General features: G+C 40.4%; 1 protein-coding gene across 1 annotated transcript in view; it reads left to right on the top strand.

Moving 5' to 3' along the window:
* IGLON5 (IgLON family member 5) overlaps positions 1–20,479 on the top strand; it is a 245,680-nt gene that overhangs the window by 189,780 nt on the left and 35,421 nt on the right. Inside the window, exon 3 of the mRNA XM_072425905.1 lies at positions 17,300–17,532. Within this exon, the coding sequence (XP_072282006.1) occupies positions 17,300–17,532 (233 nt within the window). The remainder of the gene's footprint in view (positions 1–17,299; positions 17,533–20,479) is intronic.

The raw sequence follows: 20,479 nt of genomic DNA, 5'->3' as shown, positions 1-20,479 counted from the left end.
TTCACCATTTGCTGGATTGACCGTTTACTGGATTTGAGGTTGTCCCATTATAGTCCATCTTCTCCAGTCTTGGAGAGCTGTCATAAATGAGAACCTATGTGTTCTCTCAACTAAGGCCCTCTATGTCACATCCTTGGACATCTGGAATGGTAAATGTGTAGTTACTAACTTCTCTTCCTGTTTTTCTAATAGTACCCTCTTTGGTTTCAAGTCCTTCTAGATGTGCTATGATAAAAAGATATGTGTGAATGTCCTTTCCTGATCCCATGAGGCACAAGATTGATTCAAGGAACATTGCCTCACATGATCAGAAATTATTTTTTTTCCCCTGTAGGAGTAAACCAAACCAGGGATTATAAGGGTTTTCTTAGCTTCCTTTGGATCTGCTACTTATATATGGTTTTATATGGTTTTATACTGGTTTCTAGTATGGTCATTTCCCCAGTGGTTGACCTTGATGTCTTTTTTAACTTGGCTAACTATGAAACAATTTTTTAGCTTATGGTTCCATGATAACTATGCACCCCAAATTTAGAGGTGAGGTGCTAGAGCTATAACAATGGGTAACCCAATGAAGTTCTCCAATTCATATGATGTAGGCCATGTGCTCACTCAACTCAAGCCCCCTGGACACATCGAATGATTGATTCTCCTGCCACTCAGGTACTAATGACCCTTACATTTTTTCCCATGATACCCTGTTTCATTTAGGGTTTATCTAGATTAACTATAATTGAAAGGCAGTGTAAGGGTCCTTTGTTGGGGGTTTGGAACATGGGACAATTATTAAATGGAACATTTGTTATATGGAAACACTCTAAATATTCTTAACTATATTAAGTATTATGTTTAGCTTTTTTAGTTCCTTTGAGGCTTTTTTTCCCATAAACATTGCTGGACATCTACCTAAGACATCATAGGAACTGACTCCGAGAAGCTTTCCTTTGCAGCGGTCAGAGAAACAGGTTTTTCTAGAAAAAAAAGACACATGTTTGAAATAATCAGTTTTTACAGTCTACATTTTCCATTCCAAGATTCATTTTCCATGAGCCCATAAGGTGTTTGACCTCTCATTACGAAGCACATGTAGACACCTTCTCGTTCCCAGTTGTCCCGCAGGAACCTATAATGACTCAAACCCTCCTTCTTCTATATTTCTGCTTCCAAACCCACCGCAAATGGACTAACTCAATTATTCCACTGCTGTGTGTCCGACAGATGTCAGACGAGAGGGAAGATGCCAAAGAATATACCCAGGGGAAGGCAGATCAGCTAGACAGCTCTGCAGGCAAACCCATTCGGTGCCAGAGGGTATGTCGTGAAAAAGCAATAGAATCATTTACCCGAGAATTGGCTCCTTCCCCATCCCTGGTGCCCAGATTAACCCTCGTATCTCTCGAGAGCCTAGAAGTGCTTTAGGGAAGATTATAAATGCCTCCTTTCAACAGAGACAAACGGATGAAAGTAAAAAGAGTAGAATATGGCTCATCATGTCATACCGGCTCCTTTGTCAGCTGGCAGAGCAGAAGCACTTCAGCTGGTGAAGAGAAAAAAAAAATCCCAAAGTGAGAATAACAGGAAATGACACTCCTTTGTCATCAAAATCAATGTCACGGTGAAAAGAGGGACTCTGAAAGGAGTGACATTTGTACCCTTGATACGTGTGGCAGTACCAGCGATATCTTTGGGCAAAACATCGATTGGGTATCCTTGCAGTGAAGACAAGGCCTGTGAAGTGATGTCTTCCCCTCTAGCAGCTCAGGAATCCATTGAAATGAATAAAGAAGCATCCTTATTAGAACCGCGGAGAGGCAGCCATTACTCCTAATACAAAACGACCATAACTTTATTACTTTTACGCACTGCTTGGAAGAGATATACGATGCTCTTACACTAGGAAGAAATTAATACATTGCCATAACAGCAGGAAATAGCTGTGAACCACACAGTAAAAAAACTGGCAAAGGAGAGGAAACGGGGCGATGACTAGTTTATGGGGCCCAGCGAGAGAGCAAAAGCTCAATCTCAAAGAAGACAAATGGCGGCTGATTGTGTGATTACATAATAGCTGTGCGGCAACCTATATAAAACTCTGAGAGGAGCAGAATTACTGATTAACTAAAATCCCTAAAGCTTAGCTATACAAGATAAACACACAGACTTTGCAGAGGGGACATCGTGTTTCGTAGCAATATTTTGCAGCTGATCCTTCAGCCTGTAAATTTTTACAGCACAATGGAGAAAGCCATTTTGTACGGTATACTTAGGATGATCTGCAGCAGTTTCTTTGAGAAATCATGACACTGTGTGGTCAAATAAAGTGGACACCTAACGATCACCAGTACCTGTATGTTAAAATGTAGGTAGATGCCCCTTCAAAGTATTGAGCCTAATGTATCTAGGTATTGATAGAGACATTTTTGCACTTCCAACTTTGAAAGAAGAGTTTGTTGAAAGCTCTTTTATTTTTTAGTATGGTTGTGCTAAAGAAAGGTCCATGAAGAGAGGGTTTGGTAGGTGTTGGAGTATCCTAAGAAGCTCGTAGAGAGCTAGAGAGCCTTGAGTCAACCCTTTTAGACCTCCTTGGATGGAAATGAGCTTGAATTACGAGCAAGGTCTTCTCATTTAGTATCATTAACTCCAAAAGGGTACAAAAGATAAGAAAGTCTGGTGTATACGATGTGTTTAATCAGCTAAGGTCCTCACCTTTGGACATCTGAAATGATAAACTCTCCGGCCAAGCTACGGAGCTCAGATCTGTCTAGTAAAGAGTACTAAATACAAAGGCATTTTTGCACTTCCAACTTTGTTTAATAAAAGCCCTTTTCTGTTTCAGTATTGCTGTGCCCCTGTCCAAAGCTACCTCCATGAAGGTTTTGGTAAATGGTGGAGGAATCTAAGTGGCCTGTAGAGAGCAATGAGTCAACTCTATTAGACCTCCTGGGATGAAAAGGAGCTTGAAGGCCTTCTCATCCAAACCCGACCCCACAATTTTCACAGATATATTCTAAAAACCTTGTGGAGGCTGAAATATTATCAAAGATGACTATCCCGATTATTGCCCACAATTTTGGAATGGAATAACAAGTCAACAAACTCAAATTAGAGTGGTGACCCGGTGTTCACAAACATTTGCTCATCGGTACCCCATACACAAGGACATAAGCTCTCTGAAGTGATTGTAGCTTTGCATTTTCTATATATTTCCAAATATAGAAAATGAACTTAACTTTGAAGGGGTGGTGGGAACATTTGATATGAGTAGATACCTGCCTGGTCTGGGGGATCTTCTCCTATGCAGTAGATGTCCAACCTGGATTTCTATTCTACCAAGAAGGTGTATTCAAAAGATCCTTTCACTTGTTGCTTGGAATTACTCTTATGGTGGAACTCCAGTGTGAATACAAATCTTCCTTAAATAAAATTGGCTTTGTAAAATAAATCTAACATTTTTATTATCCCCTTCTATTTCAAGTTTTGTCCTAGCATTGGGACTTTTTTCTGTGATTGACAACACTTGGTCTTGCCACTGAAATTCTAGAATTGTCAACTTACGAAATTACATTTCCTTATTTGGCTCAGCAGTGACATCATCCCCTGTTCACAGAAGATGCTAGAACATTATGCTAACTTACCCACATGAAAGGTGGTGTAGAGTGTCATTAAAGCACAATGCCAGGAGAGGAAGGAGAAATGTATGGGATTGGAGGTCATGTGACCTAATACATTAAAAAAGTATTTTGGGTTATTCAAATATGGGGTGATGGATCGCAGTAAAGGGTAAGTAACAATGAAAGACTTTTAAATACATGGTTTATTTCTGGAGTAGTGTTGTCTTGCAGAGTGTTATACACCTTGTACTGTTGCAGTTATGGGCCAACTTTTCCTGCCATAAAATCCTAATGCATCTTAAGTGCTGTCCATGTTCTTGTCAAAATGAAAACTGAACCTTATTCATACTTTTACTCCAGTGATTTAATCCTTTAGAAGTTCTTGAAACAGCAGAAAATATAAACTCAGACTGTTCCTTGTGGAATTAGCATGCCAATTGGGTAATATTTGCTAGAAAGTTCCTTGTTTTCCCTTGGGTTTTCTAACCCTTGGGACAGTGATTCTCAACTAGGGTTCCATGGAACTGTAGGGTTCCCCCAGAACTTGCTAGGGGTTCCTTTAGCAATGAGCAGTTTGAATCTCTCAAAGATCTAATATGGGGCCCAGCGAGAGAGATATCTCAAGCAGATCATTTGGGTATGTGAAAAGCTGATAGTGGAATACTCCATGTTTAGATGGAAACTTGTTCCCAGCATGGGACCAGCACATAGCAAATCACTGCAATAAATTGGGTTTTTTCAAAGCCTTAAGTAATTTTAGTCCAGAAACCCATGAAAAATATATCACAGCCAGGTGACCTTATGGGGCCTTTTCTTCCCAATGTAAAACGGCAGATGTGGCAGCATTCTCCTGTTAATTCATGTTGCTGTCAAAGAGAATATTTTCTTGTAAGGAAAAAGATTCATGGACACATTCTTCTACAACATGTCATGGAATATCACATTCTTTATGCATCAAAAGCCTTGTTTGGAAGTTAGAAGAGAAGAGCGTGTTCCATCCAAGGCCCAAGAACCTTTGTTTTAAGTCGATTCTGCTCACGCTGACACAAAGGCTTCTCTTGCTAAAGGCTGGAGCCAGTAACATGGCATTGAAAATATATAAATATGCCATCTTCTCCTTGGAATTACAATGTCTTCTCTTTTGTGGGGAAGCGGTGATGAGGAACTTGGCTTTACTTACAATCTCCCCTTCATCTTGGCAGCTGAGAAAGCGAATATGAGATGTTGAAGCGATAGTATGGTTTCATAGCAGTCATTCGGAGCCACGCAGGAATATATGTTTGTAAAAGGGGCTTTTTTTGAGACGCAAATGAACACACAAATATTCAGAGCTATTTACCTTCGCTTACGCCCCAAGGCGCCTTTTGATGTTTCCTTCTTGCACATCTCGGAGAAAATTTATGCATGTACGGCAAGGTTCCCCACTAGACACAACATTTTAATCTGTTCTTTTTTGACACAAAAATATGGATATTATCAGTATAGTGGAGGCTGATCACTATGTATTTTTCACAAGGGTATAGACATATACATCTTTTTTATAAATAGAGATGTCTACCAAACTTGAGATTTGCATGACGTTTACATTCATTTTCTTTGTGGTCTACCGTTACTCTTAGAAGATGAATTCTGGTTTAACAGATCATTTGTATATAAAATACAGTTCAGGAGCTGCTAAATTCTCAAGGTACAACTATACCCTAAATTGTAAAATCTCCCATGTATTCATAATAAAAAAAAAAATTCATGAAAGGGCAGAAAATAGCTTACCAAACCTTGTTTCTTACTTCAAAAATGCCTGGAGATCCTGACAGTCTTCAGTGTGTTGTGTTGCTATATGATTAAGAAAAGATGATTAAGAAAAAAATGGACTTTCAGAATTGTCACCACTTATAACTCACTACCTTCCAGCCAAACAGCACCCAGAATGGATCCAAGAGGATTCCTACCTACCTACTCAGTAAACTAAAGACCTAAGCAACCCCTAAGATGATGTCAAGGGAAAATAAGAGGACTTTCCACCTAGAAGAAGGTAAGTATGGTTGTAGGTAATAAAAAACTGGTTGAGCACTTCTTGTTTGCACTGGATGTCCCCAGACTTTCAGGTTGAACAATATCAAGCATTACTTAATCTGGTAGACTGAGAATTCCATTGTGAATGTAGAGCTTCAGGAAGAATAAAAATATGGCCCTGTAGCATAACTTATCCGGTATGAAATCTTCTTAAAAGGGTATGCATTAAAACAAAGATATTAAAAAAATTGCCTATGGTGGCCAAAAGGAGAGTGGACAATTGTATCGTATTGCTCCAATAGACCTTGGCTTTAACCCCCTTGAACTTCAGCACTTCTCTTTTACTCATTTGATCCCCTTGTTTAACATCCTGAGCCAAGTGAAATATTCACTACTTCTAGGTAGGCTTTTCAAGAAATTTACAAGAATAAACCAGTCAATGACGTCATTACAAATCAAAGCCATGCATGAGCTATCACTCAGTTGTAGCTTACATAGAACTGTTATTCACTCCCAGTGCGTAAACAGAGCAGTGGGGGGAGAAAAAGGTAATTTTAGGTGAACCTGTTGCTATTTCCTTCATAAGCAAAACACTTATAGCTAAGGGATGGGTTTTTGGTAAAAACATATATATTTAATAAAAGGGTTGTTCAGTTGTGGCTTGAACAACAAAAAACAAAATACAGACCACGGATTTCCCCAACAGTAAGTGATCCCCCCAAAGAGGGTCCAAGATCTTCTTGCTCATCATTGTTTGTGGGTGATCTGCCTATTAATGGTTTGGTTAGAAAGCTCAGGAGCCATGTAGTTTTACCAAATTATGGGCTATAGTTTTATTCAGCCTTTCCAGAAATTACTACAGTTACTTTTTTATTTATTTAAATAATGACAAACCCCAACCGGCATGGATCACAAGATCGATTCTCATCTGAGCATAGGCAGGTTACGACCTCTCCCATCACACCACTCACGGTTTTATTACCGAACAACAGTAGATGTCAGCAGAATAGCCGAGAACGGTGATTAGAGTGCAATACTTAGCACTATGCGAAACTGAATTCATTTGTATTGAAGATTCATTGTAGGTTTTGATACCTTCTACCGGATTGGTATTTATAGAAAAAATTATACTCTGCCAAGCTGTCAAAATCTAATAGGTTTTTCTCTCTCCCGTGTTTGGTACACTGTAATTTCATCTAGGAAGAATCTGAACACTGGTCTGTTCCAGCCAGTCTCCATTTCAAGTGGGGAAATCAAAAACAAATTCATATCCATCGGATGAATGGTTGAGCTATAGGTTTCAAGTGGGGGTTGTGTTTTATAGCACTGAATTATGGAAGGTTGAAAAACTAGAGGTAGATCAAAGTGTCAGCATTGGCTATAGGAATAAAAAATTGTTTATTGCCCAATAAAATATTGGCCAATAAAACACGATGGTGGCACCAAAACTGGGAGCGTTACAGACATCATTTTTTAATTGTTGGCTGGGGGTAAAGACATTTTAGTTGAGTTTCATGGTAAATTTATCGTTTGGATGTGCCAAGCACCTCCTGTTTTCACCTTCCAAGTATTCAACACAACTTCAGGAGCTGAACGAGAACTCCATACAAGTCTAGCACTTTGTATCAAAGGTTTACTGTTTCAGTCTCCCTGGGTTTACAGTTGAAAAAAGTTCCAAAAAGTGGCCTGCCAATAGGGAAAGAACAAAGATGGCAGAGATTGTTCTGGAAACTGGGCCCCAACTTATAGAAGTTCATAGGACCTATGTAGTCATACCCATTTGGTCTTGAACAAGCATGTACCCAAATCCCTTCTTTGGAATCTTTTCTTAATCAAGAATCTTTCTGGGCAAGAAGGGTGGGTCTTTGGCACAGAGAGGGGCACGTGTCCTCCAAAAAGATAAAAGATAAAATAATAGGCAAACAGCATGGTCATACCAGGTCCGGAGTCTTTTTATTTCTTCACTGTAGAGTCTTTCTCAGGAACTCACATAGCTAGAGAACACCAGAAGGTCATTTATTGAAGGTGCTGTTTTGGTGGGAACTGATGTAATTTTAAATATATCCGTACTATACAAGATATAAATATGAGAAAGCCTTTCTTGGTCCTCTGAATGCCGAACCTAAGCTATCAGACCTGTTACCAAGCAACTAGGAAGCTACCTGCTGTTAGAAGGAGATGACCATGAAAAAAGTTGACTATGAAGAATCTAAGTGACCTTACCAGAAACCCCGCAGAGGACTGGCAGGTCTTCCATTGGACTGCTGATACTGTCAATATAAGGCAACAAAGGATTCCTTATTTTTTTGTACGTAGATAAAAAGCCTTGAATGTTTTATATGTACACGGAGAAGAAACATGGTGCACGTCAGATCTCATTGGCTTGTTTAGAAGGAGGATTTACTAGATACTTTTATGGAGGCTTTATTGACTAACATGAGATGAGGGCGAATGAGGTTACTGTCTGCAAATTGGGAGAGCAGCCATTTTGGGAATGACTGCTTAGCGCAAGAAATAAGGCATTTTCAGTCGGCAGCCAGAATGGAAGGCGCTATTATGCCTGGCTAATGAGGCTTTCTGTATTAAACTAAAATTACCATCTGTCTTTGAAATAATCAGCAAAGGTCCTTGGCAGGAAGAGGGTTAAGTGTTCTACAGGGCAGAATGCAAACTGTTTGCAGAATAACAAACTGGCGCCGCATTGCTGTTCTACGATCAGGGATCTTTTCAGGAAGGCTAAGCTTAAAGCAGAACTCCAATCAGGAAATTTCTAATTAAAAATAAAATCAAAAGGCTGCTTATACTGCAACACTTTCCTTTAATTCCAGAACTCCACCCCACATGACTTCTTTTTTAGCACTAGACCTCATTGTATGGCCCTGATTTATTAAAGTTCTCCAAGGCTGGAGAGAATACACTTTCATCAGTGAGGCTGGGTGATAGAGCAAATCTGGAATGGATTTCCTAAAATCAAGCTATTTGTTAGCAAATGTTTTCAATCCTGGACCAGATCCATTACAGGTTTGCTGGATCACCCAGCTTCACCGAATAAAGTATATTCTCTCCAGCTTTGGAGAGAACTTTAATAAATCAGGACCAATGTCTTTATTCTTAGTAGATGATTGAGGGAGGAATAAATAAATGACATGACAGGGGAGTACATCATTCCTCTCATTCCCCTTTCTGAAGTTCCTCTTGAATCTATTAATATATATGTTTTCTTCTGCAGCCTTCATTTCAGCCTAGTGATTCCATTGGACCTTCTCTGAAACATCATTGGATGTTTCCATCTAAATGAAGCTTAGAAAAATGTGTAGGGGTCACCCGGTTTATCAATGCTGTGAGTGCAGGTTACATGTTGACGTATTGACATAACCCTGAAAGATGAGCATCACTGGGCATTGGTTGGAAAATCTAAAGGAGGCCAAAAGTTTGTATTTTTTAATCTAAAAAGGTGACTCAAAGTATGCACAGACGAGTCAGCAACACAGTCAGGTAGCTATCATTTCCAGACGAAATGATCAGAAAAAAAAGTTACCATGTCCCATTAATTACATATTTCAGACCATGTTCCCTGGTCGATACCAATCTTGGTCCTCCAAGGTATGGATGAATACAAGGCACACCTCCTGCTTCCCATGATGAAGCCCTCAGGGCTAGAGCAGCCATTCAGAATCTTCTCACCCTCAGCATGCTTGTTCTGTATATTTATTTAAGCAAATCACAGCCTTTTTAGAAGGATGTAGCAATGGCAGATGTTCATATTTTTGGCATGGCAAGTGTGCCTTACAGATAACCTATGCTTAGAATAAAACAGAGGCCAGTGCCAACCTTCTACTAAACATGCACTGGCTAACAGTCATTCCTCACCCTGGACCTTGTTGATCTATGAGTTACCCATTTGGAACAACCATGCAACAATTGAGATCAGACCTCTTGGCAAGCATGCCTATTCTAGCTCTGTGGGTCAGCATGATGACCAGGCAATACGTTTTTTTGGAGTGAAGGGTCATATATCTCTATGAACAGGTTCCTTTTCATTCCCATTCTTTTTCATGGCCCAAGAGCACTGCAGCTCCAGTAGCTTCTCTTAGATTCTTTCAGCTATAGCGTGCACTGCAGCACTTCTGACAATGCAAGAGTTAAGAGGATGACTGACATCCCTGCAGAACAAGCTTGTCCTTGTGTGTATCAAGCAAAGCGGCAACCATGCGACCCGTCGACACTGGAACACGACAACTGCCAATGAATCCGTAGCCTCCTCTGGGATCCCTTTACCAGAATTTCATTTCCAACCAACCTAGCCTCTTATTAAAGCTCCATTTTCCTGACTAGCGAGCAGAAATGTTTAAATCTATTTACACTTCTCAGAATTAAACTCCCCCCTGTGCTCTGAGGTCTCTAACCTAAGAAGAATATTACTTTAAGGCGGTAAAAGGGGCCTTACAATAGCTGTCTGATTTGTATTTCTGCATAATTCCATTTCAGTTTAATCATCGCTGCTAATATCTGTCTCAGTCAGTTTAGCCAGTCAAGGCAAGAGCGTAGCATGCATTCCAGATACGGTACTTAAAAATCTCTTTGTCTCAGTGCTTTTATGGTTTACTGACAAATTTATTATTCCAACACAGGGGAAAAAAAATAGGAAATGTAAATAATAATTATTTCTGTACAGGCCACCTAGGACTTGATCAAGGGCAGCACCCAGCTGTCAACACATTAGCTGTTGAAAGTCATTAATGGGTTTTTGCATAATATGAAAAGTTCGAGAAGGCTTGCCAGGGTCATCTGGTTGGTTCCTAATTGCCGTTTTGTAAAATTATGCAACCTTTTCTTTTACCCACTGAAGAACCTGGTAACCTGGTGGCAGAGGAAGGCCAATTTCAGACGTGCAGTTGTCCGCAGTAGTCTGCCACAGGCTCAACCACGCTCCCAACTGCTTCCATTCACTTTGTGTATGTGGTTGCGGTCATGGTGTAGCTGCGGTAAATTGTGGCTGAGGTTGGTGAGTGCAACATGTTGCTTCTGAGTGCCCGTAGGTGGCCAGCCTCTGCCATTGATTTAAATGCAACCTTCTTCAAATGTAGCTCACTGCAGTTGGAAAGTGGTTGCTGCTGGAGAACTAAGAAAGGAAGGACACAATTCATCTTTATCCATAAACTTCCTGAAAACATTGAACCACAGCAAACCACCACCTGAATTGCACTCAACTGCATTACATGGGTTAAATGCGGTGGAGGTTGAACTGTGGTTGACACAACAACCGCAGTGGCTTGCACCAACAAGGGTCATTGAGTGGAGAAACCTTTCTCAAATAGGGTTCCTGCCAGAGTGTGCTAGGGATTTTTTGTGGAAGAGTTATATCTTATCCAACAGTGCTTGCATAGTTCTGGTATCATCATCACATAACAGAGAAGAGCCCCACCATAGAAATAGGCACCAGTATATAGAGACCCTTATCCAATGACCATAAATGTACAGTAAGGGAGTCCTCCACCAATCAAAGGAAGAGTTTTTCTAATGTCCACCAATTTGCAGGCCATGTCTCCACTGACCTCTAATATAAAGTTGATCCTTCTACAACTGACCATCAGTGAAAGGAGGAGCTTCTATAATATTCACCAATATAGCAGGCCATGTCTCCACTTACCTCCAATGTAAAGGGTATTCTTCGATCACTGACCACCAGTGAAAGTGGGAGCTTCTCTAATAACCACCAATATAACAGGCCATGTCTACAATTAGCTCCAATGTAAAGGGGACCATAAGTTGACCATGGGTTAGCATTGAAAGGAGGGAGCTTCTCTAGTGGCCACCAATATAGCAGGCTATGTTTCTATTGACCTCCAATGTAAACGGGGTCTTCAACCATTAATTAGCATTGAAAGGAGGGAGCCTCTCCAATGGCCACCAATATAACAAGCCATGTCTCCGTTGACCTCCAATGTAAAGGGGGTCTTCAACCATTAATTAGCATTGAAAGGAGGGAGCTTCTCTAATGACCACCAACATAACAAGCCATGTCTCCACTGACCTCCAATGCAAAGGGGGTCCTTCGACCAATAATTAGCATTGAAAGAGGGAGCCTCTCCAATGGCCACCAAAATAACAAGCCATGTCTCCACTGATGTGTTCTTTACATTGCCTACCACTGGCCGGCAATGAAAACATACCACAACTTCTACCACATCAATTGTTTATGGTTTTGGACAGTTTTTGAATGAGCATTTATTTGACAACAGATCAGAACCATTACTTTAGACATTTAAATACATTTTTATTTGACTGTTTTGCACAAACACTGCAACACAGACTTTTTTTATGGATGAGGTAAAAGTTGGCAGAAGAAATTGGATAAAATTAATGTAATGAAAATAAGGTAATGCAAGGGACAATTGGCAGACTTACCATTGTCTGATCATCTGTAAACTTCCTTTTGTATATCCATGTGTGATATACTGGTATCTGTTTGCCAACAAATGGATCCATTTTATGTAAACCCTGACTATGCATCAGGCTCTATTTCTATAATTATTCCGGAGTCGTTATCCTGATTCCTCTTGTCACAATGCCACCTAGACAGAGCAGAAACCTAATCTGTTTCATTGTACAATCCAGCAATTCACGCTGTTCTCCCTACAGTTTTAAGACCAGCTGTCATCGGCTGCGACCTTGAAGTTGTGCCGTGACCTTGACATCAAACATGCCTGTGATGTTGAAAAGCCTTTTAGCTCCAGGCTCAAGGCAGGCAATTTACATGTCTCTGTCTGTTAGAGAACTATATTTCATTCCCTAACCAGCGCTGGATGAAGGGTTCTGCTGGAACTTGTAGTGTTGCTGTCAATGAAATAGCAGTGGCAGGTTAATTTATGTCTGCAAAGTGTTTATCAGGTGCTGTGATATCTAATAAGATTGTATTACCAATTTATTAAGTAGTAAAGGAAGAATAGGAATCACAGCAATGGCAGCTCCAATATTCAGAAGTTACTATGGATGAGCAGCCCATTTATGCAAAACTACTTTTGAGGCATAAAGTTATCCTGTTATTTTGCACTGATGTGTAATTTTCATGGAAATGCCTTTTAATTCTGAGCAAGCATCCATCACATTTCTTTTTTCAGTTCCATCAGACCCCATCATCCATTAGACCCCTTAAAGTTGAGGGAAGGTATGTGATGTGGTATAGTACAAGAAGAGAGGGCATGTACATTCAGTGCCCTCCCTTTCCTGGTCACCCAGGCTGCAAGCTTGGATAGGCTTCTGACTAAATGTTAGGGGTTATTATGCTTTCTTTCAAGTCCTGAATGTTGCAGAAAAGGTACCGTATAGTAATGTGGCCCCATTCCTTTATTACCTTCCTTTGAATCCCAGTTGGCTTAATGTCATATCCCAATGGGGTTAGACCTTGACACCCTTGGCTCAAGAGAAGTGGGTTAAAGGACCCCACGTTTTATTTAGCTTGGAAGAGGAGCAATAATTTGATTACAGAGTGCTCAATTTCTTACAACATTTCTAAGAAGGTCTGTCCACTAGCTAGGCTAAAAATGCCAACCAGTCTGCACCCATCCTAGGCATTTCTGTTGGCCCAAAGCTGTAATGGACACTCTTACTTACCAATGATGAGACATGGAAGGCAAAAGCAGATGGCCCAGAACTGGACACCCAGTGCTCAAGTCAGAGTTTTTTTAATAAGTAGGTTTTCATGTTTCCAAATGCAGAAACACAAGTTTGGCTTTGCCGAATATTACATTCCAGTGATGTCTAGGTAATTGTAAGAACACTTTAGGTTTCCTTTAAGCTGATCTCAAACACATATGTCTCTAAGGAAAAAAATAAATGCATATATAAAGGAACTTGCTGTTGAACCAGCAGGAGGTGTAGTATTTGGAGACAATTGTAGCAATTGCAATCGTAATCTAAGTGTAGAGAACACACCTGCCCACTCAGCATCCAGTGCCACAGTGGCTAATGTTGTTGTTCTGTTGTTGTATCTTTCAGTTAATAAGTTTTCTAAAAAATTGAAAGAAAAAGAAGTACAAAGACCACCAAATTTGCCATCAGCAAAAGACTGTAATCCTTTTCAGCCAGTTTTGTGCTTTACACAGCTCTCGAATACTGCACAAATTGATGGTCCCAACTCTTGGAGATTTGCGAATTTCTTGTATTGCCTATCTGCCTATAACACAACTGAGGACCATTTGGTGACTTTAAAGTTTACACTGTCACCTTCAGGACAAAGTGGCAGTTTTCATTCATCACTTAATCCCCACTCCCTGTTCTTTACCATTTAGGTCATGCTACCTTGACAGCTCCTTGCATCACTATGTAATATTCCAATGGGCATGGGAAGCACATGATCTCCCCTGTGTGACCGATACCCAGGCCTGTTATTGGGGGTAAGTCACACTCTCTCTAGTCAACTGGTGCTGGGACAAACAGGACAGCTCCAGCCACGTGTGCCGAGAGACTGGAACATGGCTCAGTACATATACATGTCTTTGGTGGTGGGCTTTGTGCAGACCCTGTCACTTAGCTCTGAATGGATGAGGGCTATGGAGTTGATCTACCTTAACTTAACTTAATAAATGAGATAAAGCCCTGCTGACTTCAAACAATTATGTGCAGGAAAAAAAATCCTGTTTTTCTTGCATGTGATTGGATATTTTGTACAAAGAGAATTTTCAATGCATTCACTAACCTAAGTGATATATCCATATCCATAATTTTCTTTATAATTTTTTCATGTTACCTAAATAGGTCAACTACCTAGTTTTCAGTGCTTGAAAACCAATTTTACTCTTTAACGGTGGTCTTTACACCTGGATATGTATGATGTGTGATCATCACCCATGATGGCCTGTGGTCAACCAGAAGAAGTCTAATGCAAAGTGAGGAGTATTGGCTTTTTTAGATTATTGTATTAGTTGAATTATCATTTTTAAAATCTTTGTTGATTTGAGCTTTAATAGATCCATATTTATAGCACCAGGGCCATTTGTAAAACAACCCTCTGTCTGTCATCATATTGGCAAATCTTCTCGTGATCTCAACATCCCTTCTAAACCGGGCAATGTTTTTGCAAGTGGAGCCAATTTTTTTCTGTTTTAGTGATTATTTTATAAATCTTGTATCTCTACATTACATGACATAATGTGATCCCACCGTGGACACCTTGCTGAGGCATGGATGAGGCATGGTACTGGATCCTGGACCTTCGGACCTTGGAGGGGTTAATGGCATTCTTCCATTTCTGATTTATAGGTCAGGCTTGCAGCAATCATAACAATGTTATGATCTCTCCACAGGCAGCAATCCAGATCAATCCTGACATGTTGAGGCTGTGATGTCTTATCAGGGGAGTATTATTGTAAGGAGAAGGATTTCTCCCAGAGGACTCTCCTCCGAAGGCAGGCAAGAATAGCTCCTTATTTCGGAGGCAGGTGCTTATGTCAGTTCAATTTCTCTCAGTGGAAGAATATAGACCTGAAGGGAAGATACTAGATTGCTACATTTAAATTAAGAGGGGAAAAAATCTGTCAGCTGTCATACCTTTCTGAAAAGGCTTTGATGGAAGCTTCCAGGGTATACTGCCAACTTCCTACAGTGCAGCTTGTATGGGTCAATGTCTGGTTCTGTAAAAAGCTTCCCTGGCATAGATGAAGCTTGATATTGCAAAATCCCAGAAGAAAGTTTACCAATCCCCCATGGGCTACAAATATTGCAAGGCTTGCTAGTAAACATTATTGCCTTTTTCTATTCTGGAAAAGTTAATATAACACTTACCAGCGTTATTGGAAAGTTGCCACAAAGTGGGCGGGTGTGTTCTTTAACATCAGGATTAGGAATTTGGTAATAGGATATGATGAAGCTCTGACACCCTTTGCACTTGTACAGTGAAGCCGAGCCTCCATGATTGAAATCCAATGAATGAAACAGTTGGACTATGATGGAGAGGGCTAGATGATGCAGAACATCCTCCAGCCAGGAAACGAGGTGGGCTCTATTGAATACTGTAAAAAAACTCCCAGTGCACTAGAGGTCAGATTTATAGATTACAAAAATTAATGAGAACAAAATCTACTCTTTGTAATGTTAGAAAGTACACTATTTAGTCTCCCGAAACTCCAGAGGTCCTCTTTTAGGTGTCTTCCCTATGCTTACTAAAGCCACAGTTCCCCTTTGAAGCTTTTCAGATACTTCTCCAGTATCAGGGTGAACCAGATTCATTCTTTTGCTCTCTAGTAACTGTACATTAATCAGATACCATCCGCCAATTCCTCCAGACAGTCGTCCTTGAAGCTACAGCCAGGCGATTTGTGTTTTGAAATGAAAGGATCGCGAAGCCTCTGGGAGCTCTCTTCCAACAAGGAAATAATGGGCCTATTGGACATGGCTTCATACCAAGTGCTATAATGGGAAGTAGTCAAGCTGTGAATCCATGTCTTTACAAAAGGAACAAGATATGACTTCTGGAAAGCAATATATTTGTGCCTCAAACAGACAGGCAATATGTCTATCATTGAAGCCTTTGTAGCTTTTGTTACCCTTCTATTACCTGAGACATTCTGACTATCTGATACTTACTATCAAAGAGGTTCAAAGATATAAAGTTGGGACATGACCTATAAAATAGCAGTTTTTTTCTTTTTTTAGATGTAACTTTGTTCCACTTGACATGGTTACACCAGATTTACATAAAATAACTGTATTTTTGGTACAGGAACCATCAAGATCAGGCTGCAAATGACCTTGGAGGAGCTTATAGAGGTCATGTATGTCACAGGACAGCATAGGTCAGAAGTTGAGAGTAATGGATTAGGGAAGGAGGCCATGGTCATGCGTATCGGATACCAATGGTATTTTCAAGGGCAAGCTTCAATACCAATAAGACATTTTAACAATTAATTTATGGCAGCAGAGCTTTAGGGAGCAGTACCAATTCAAAAATATACAAGCTACGGATACTTACCGGATTTATTTGTTTAGCTCTTCCATCTAACCTTTCAACATTGGAGTGGAAGGGGGGTGGCAAGTATTGAGAAGAGTCATGTGATTCTGTAGGTTGAACAATATGTTTTAACCTTCTTTTTTCTTCCTTTTCTTTTATCTATTGGTATGTAACGTTTAAAGAAACCCTAGCTTTCAGGCTGATGAACAAGACCAAAGATGTCCAACTGCAGTCCCTGATGGTCACAGGCCAGGATTTCCATATAAAATATTCCCGACACTTGTAGACCACACCACAAATACTACAAAGGTGTTCAGATACTAGCTATTGAGGACTGGAGTTGGACCCCCTTAAACTATTAAGGTTCAGTACTTAATAAACCAACATCAGATACTGGTCAAGGGTTCTTTAATGATAATTCAGGCTTCAGCTCATGAGTGAGTAAAGGAAAGACCAAGCCAAAGACCAATAGAACCTATAGACCTGTAAGGTCGTTTCAAATTTGGTTTGTACTGAAGTAAACTTTTTGAGCAATGGTTCAAATGCCTATGTGCCAAGGGAATGGGTAATCATTTTCTTCTTTAGATTTGTGCCTACAGGCCAAGAGTCAAAGATTTGGTTCATTCCAAGCTGAATTATGCCCAAACACCTCCCCAATATATGTTACAGTATCATCTATTTGATTAGTAAAGTTGGTAAATTTGACTTTGTCCTTTCTCTTTCCCAGTTGCTCAATTGATGACCAAGTGACACGAGTGGCCTGGTTGAACAGATCCAATATCCTGTATGCCGGCAATGACAAGTGGTCTATAGACCCCCGGGTGCGGTTACTAAACTACAACAAGACAGAGTTTAGCATTATAATCACAAACTTGGATGTGGCCGACGAGGGGCTTTACACCTGCTCTTACCAGACACAGGACAAGCCACACACCACGCAAGCCTATCTCATCGTGCAAGGTAAGACTTTCAGAATCAATGGAAATGTACAAAGAAATCATACATAGTTTTTGCTAAATTACTTTTAACTGGTAACTTTTCATCTTGTATTACATTTTATCATTGCCATCTCTCCAAGATCTTTGCATTTTCCTGTCTACATGTGATGGCTGCATGACCAGCGGGTTTCCTAAAGGTGTCTGCATGTAGAACTAGAAATGTGTTGTCTCCGATGGAAGGCCATGTGATGGTGAAAACTCCAGATCATGGCTGAGAGACAGGGACAGATCTTTGTCACGCTATATACAGGGGGTTTCTAAACAAGAACCTTCATGGCAGGGTCATGCGGGATCGGGATCTTAAAAATACTGAAAATTAGTTTTGAAATTACATCAAAGCAGAAATAAAGTTTAATAGGGTAATAAAAGGCAAATAACAAAACTAGTTTTTGCTGCAATATTCACCTTTAATTCAGTCTTCTAACCCAGGGTTTCCCAACCAGGTTTCCGTGGAACCCTAGGGTTCCTCCAGAGATTGGTAGGGGTTCCTTCCTAACAATGAGCAATTTGTGCGTCCCAGGTCAGTTACCACTGACACCAATGATCTTTTTGGCTGTAAGGCTCTGACATTCTTCCCACTGGCCAACGATGTAAGAGGAATTCTTCCACTGACCCCCTACATCAATGTACAGTGAGCTGTGGATCTAGTAATTTAGAAAGGGTTCTCTGAAGACCTGAAAGGTATTTCAAGGGGTTCCCCAGTGTTTAGAAGTTGGAGAAACTCTGCAGTATCCCTTCCATGCCGTACTTCTGCTGTTAATGTTCTAGTATGATGATCACCATTATTCAACCCACTTTCTCTTAGAGTTTAGGTCTTAAGGAAACACCCCGATCCTGGACAGTCAAAAGAGAAGCAACTCAATGATGAGATCTTCTTCCTGCTATCTCCTCCTGATTGTGAGCAAATGAACCGGTTGGCTCCTTGGGTTGCTTCTTTCTTTTACTCCCCAACCCTGCTGAACATAAGTCTGCAAGAGCCTGATACCAGGTCAAATGTAATACATTTAAGGTATTCATTTATGTTCTTCAAATCTGCCTGGAGTTCAGCTTTAGATGAAAAATTAATAATTAGGTCTACATATACTTTAAAGCTTTAGGAAAATAATTTTATTGGTAATGTATCGGCTGTAATTAATGTATCGGTTGTAAATAATAACATTTGTTTTGCTTTCCCCAAAAGAGCAGATCTTTATCCATAACACCACCAAGCCTCCTGGTATCTATTCTAAACGTGGCAGGAATGACCACATCAGCCATGAACATAACTATTTACATGATGTAAATATAGTTTTCAGCAAGCAAAGCTTCACGGATAATTATATATTAATTAGGGAAATGTGAAACCTTTTGGCAGGTCAGCAGCCCCCAGCCGTCTAAAATGTAGACACTCAGCATAACTCACCACCGGCATCCCTTTCCAGGAGAGCACACTAAATTAATACATTTAAATACAAAATTATGAGGCGGGGGGGGGGGGATCCTATTTCTGTCCTTAACGGCTCAGCTTTCGGACGTGTGGCGGGTGGAAACCGCTAAACATTCATTTATGATGTAAAAAGTGTAATTACGGGTTGTTGCTTTTAGTTATTATCAAAGCTTCCCTGAATTGGCAGTTAAGTTCAATAATGAAGTGGTGAATTACAAGATACTTTCCAAAGCACACCGAGGGGATTGAGCCACGCCAAGCGAGAAGAGCAATACAGAGTCTGGTTTTCGGTGCGATGGTGGAATATTTATGGGTCGCAGCTATATTCAGAGGATAGTGAGATTTTCGGAGGCTAGTAAAGAGGTCACTTGTGGAAAAGGTGATTTTAACCTTAAGCTTTAGTTTCTAGATGAGTCCCATTATATTCATGTCCTTGATGAAATGGGATTCTGCTGGATACCTGAAATGTGTTGGGTAAATTTTGTTGTTGGACAATAACCAGTGGATTCTTCTATCAAATGGTTGACACTGCTTTCTACATTGATTTATCCAATATTTGCCATGTATCCATAGTTGGGCTGAGCTTCATGAGACCAGCCCAATCAGAGTCAATAATATTTTAAGATACCCAAATGAGAGGTTTGGCCACCTCTTTAAATTGGTGTTCTTGTAATTGCTATGATTCATTGTGCAAATTTTTAGATTTTGCTCTTTAATACTGGAAGCAAAGGGTCAAGAATTCTCCCAGAATCCTTTTGGTTCGCTGTAGCAGTTATGTTAATCAACGAAGCAAAGGAAAAGTGTCACCACAGTTAACCGTGGCAGTCCCTTTAGGAGCTCCATGGTCCCCCCCACTCACCTCGGCAGTGACATGTACAAAAAGGAAGTACCGTGGCCAATTACAAGACAGCTTTTAATTTGGCCAGCTTCATAATGGCTGTCATTGTGTGCCTACAAGGGGCCCCATCTGGATTTTTGCAAGAGGAGCTGTCAGTCAGGAAACTTGCCGCCTCTCTCCCCCCCACTTCTTACAATCAGCGGCATTGTCAGGCCCGTGAAAGCCTTGCTATTGTGGGACAGGGGATAATTACAGCCTGACGGTGGTTTTTTGGAATGGAAAACGCAATTCTGAGCGGAGGACCCAATTCAGCAGAAACCAACAAAGCTTAGAAAGGGGGGGGGAGAAGGAGGTGGGGGGGGGGACAGAACTGAAACAAACACAGCAAACTTTACAAAGATGTCAGCAGATTGATTCCTGCTGAAATTTCCCCCAATTACTTTGCGTGATTTCTTTGTCATGTGGACATAATTGCGTGGCTTCCGCTGTGTGCCTCGCCTTATTTAAATGTCACCAATCAATTTAACTCAACCTGCAAATATAATACTTTAGTGTTTGAGGTCCAAAATTAAAAGAAAAACCAGAGCAAAAAAAAAGGAACAAAGTGAATTTTTGCATTTTGTAGTCCCTATTAACTGAGAAATG

Source organism: Pyxicephalus adspersus, chromosome 11, assembly GCF_032062135.1.
Source record: "Pyxicephalus adspersus chromosome 11, UCB_Pads_2.0, whole genome shotgun sequence".
In the NCBI taxonomy this organism is placed as follows: Eukaryota; Metazoa; Chordata; class Amphibia; order Anura; family Pyxicephalidae; genus Pyxicephalus; species Pyxicephalus adspersus.
This window is presented reverse-complemented; position numbering and strand designations above follow the sequence as displayed.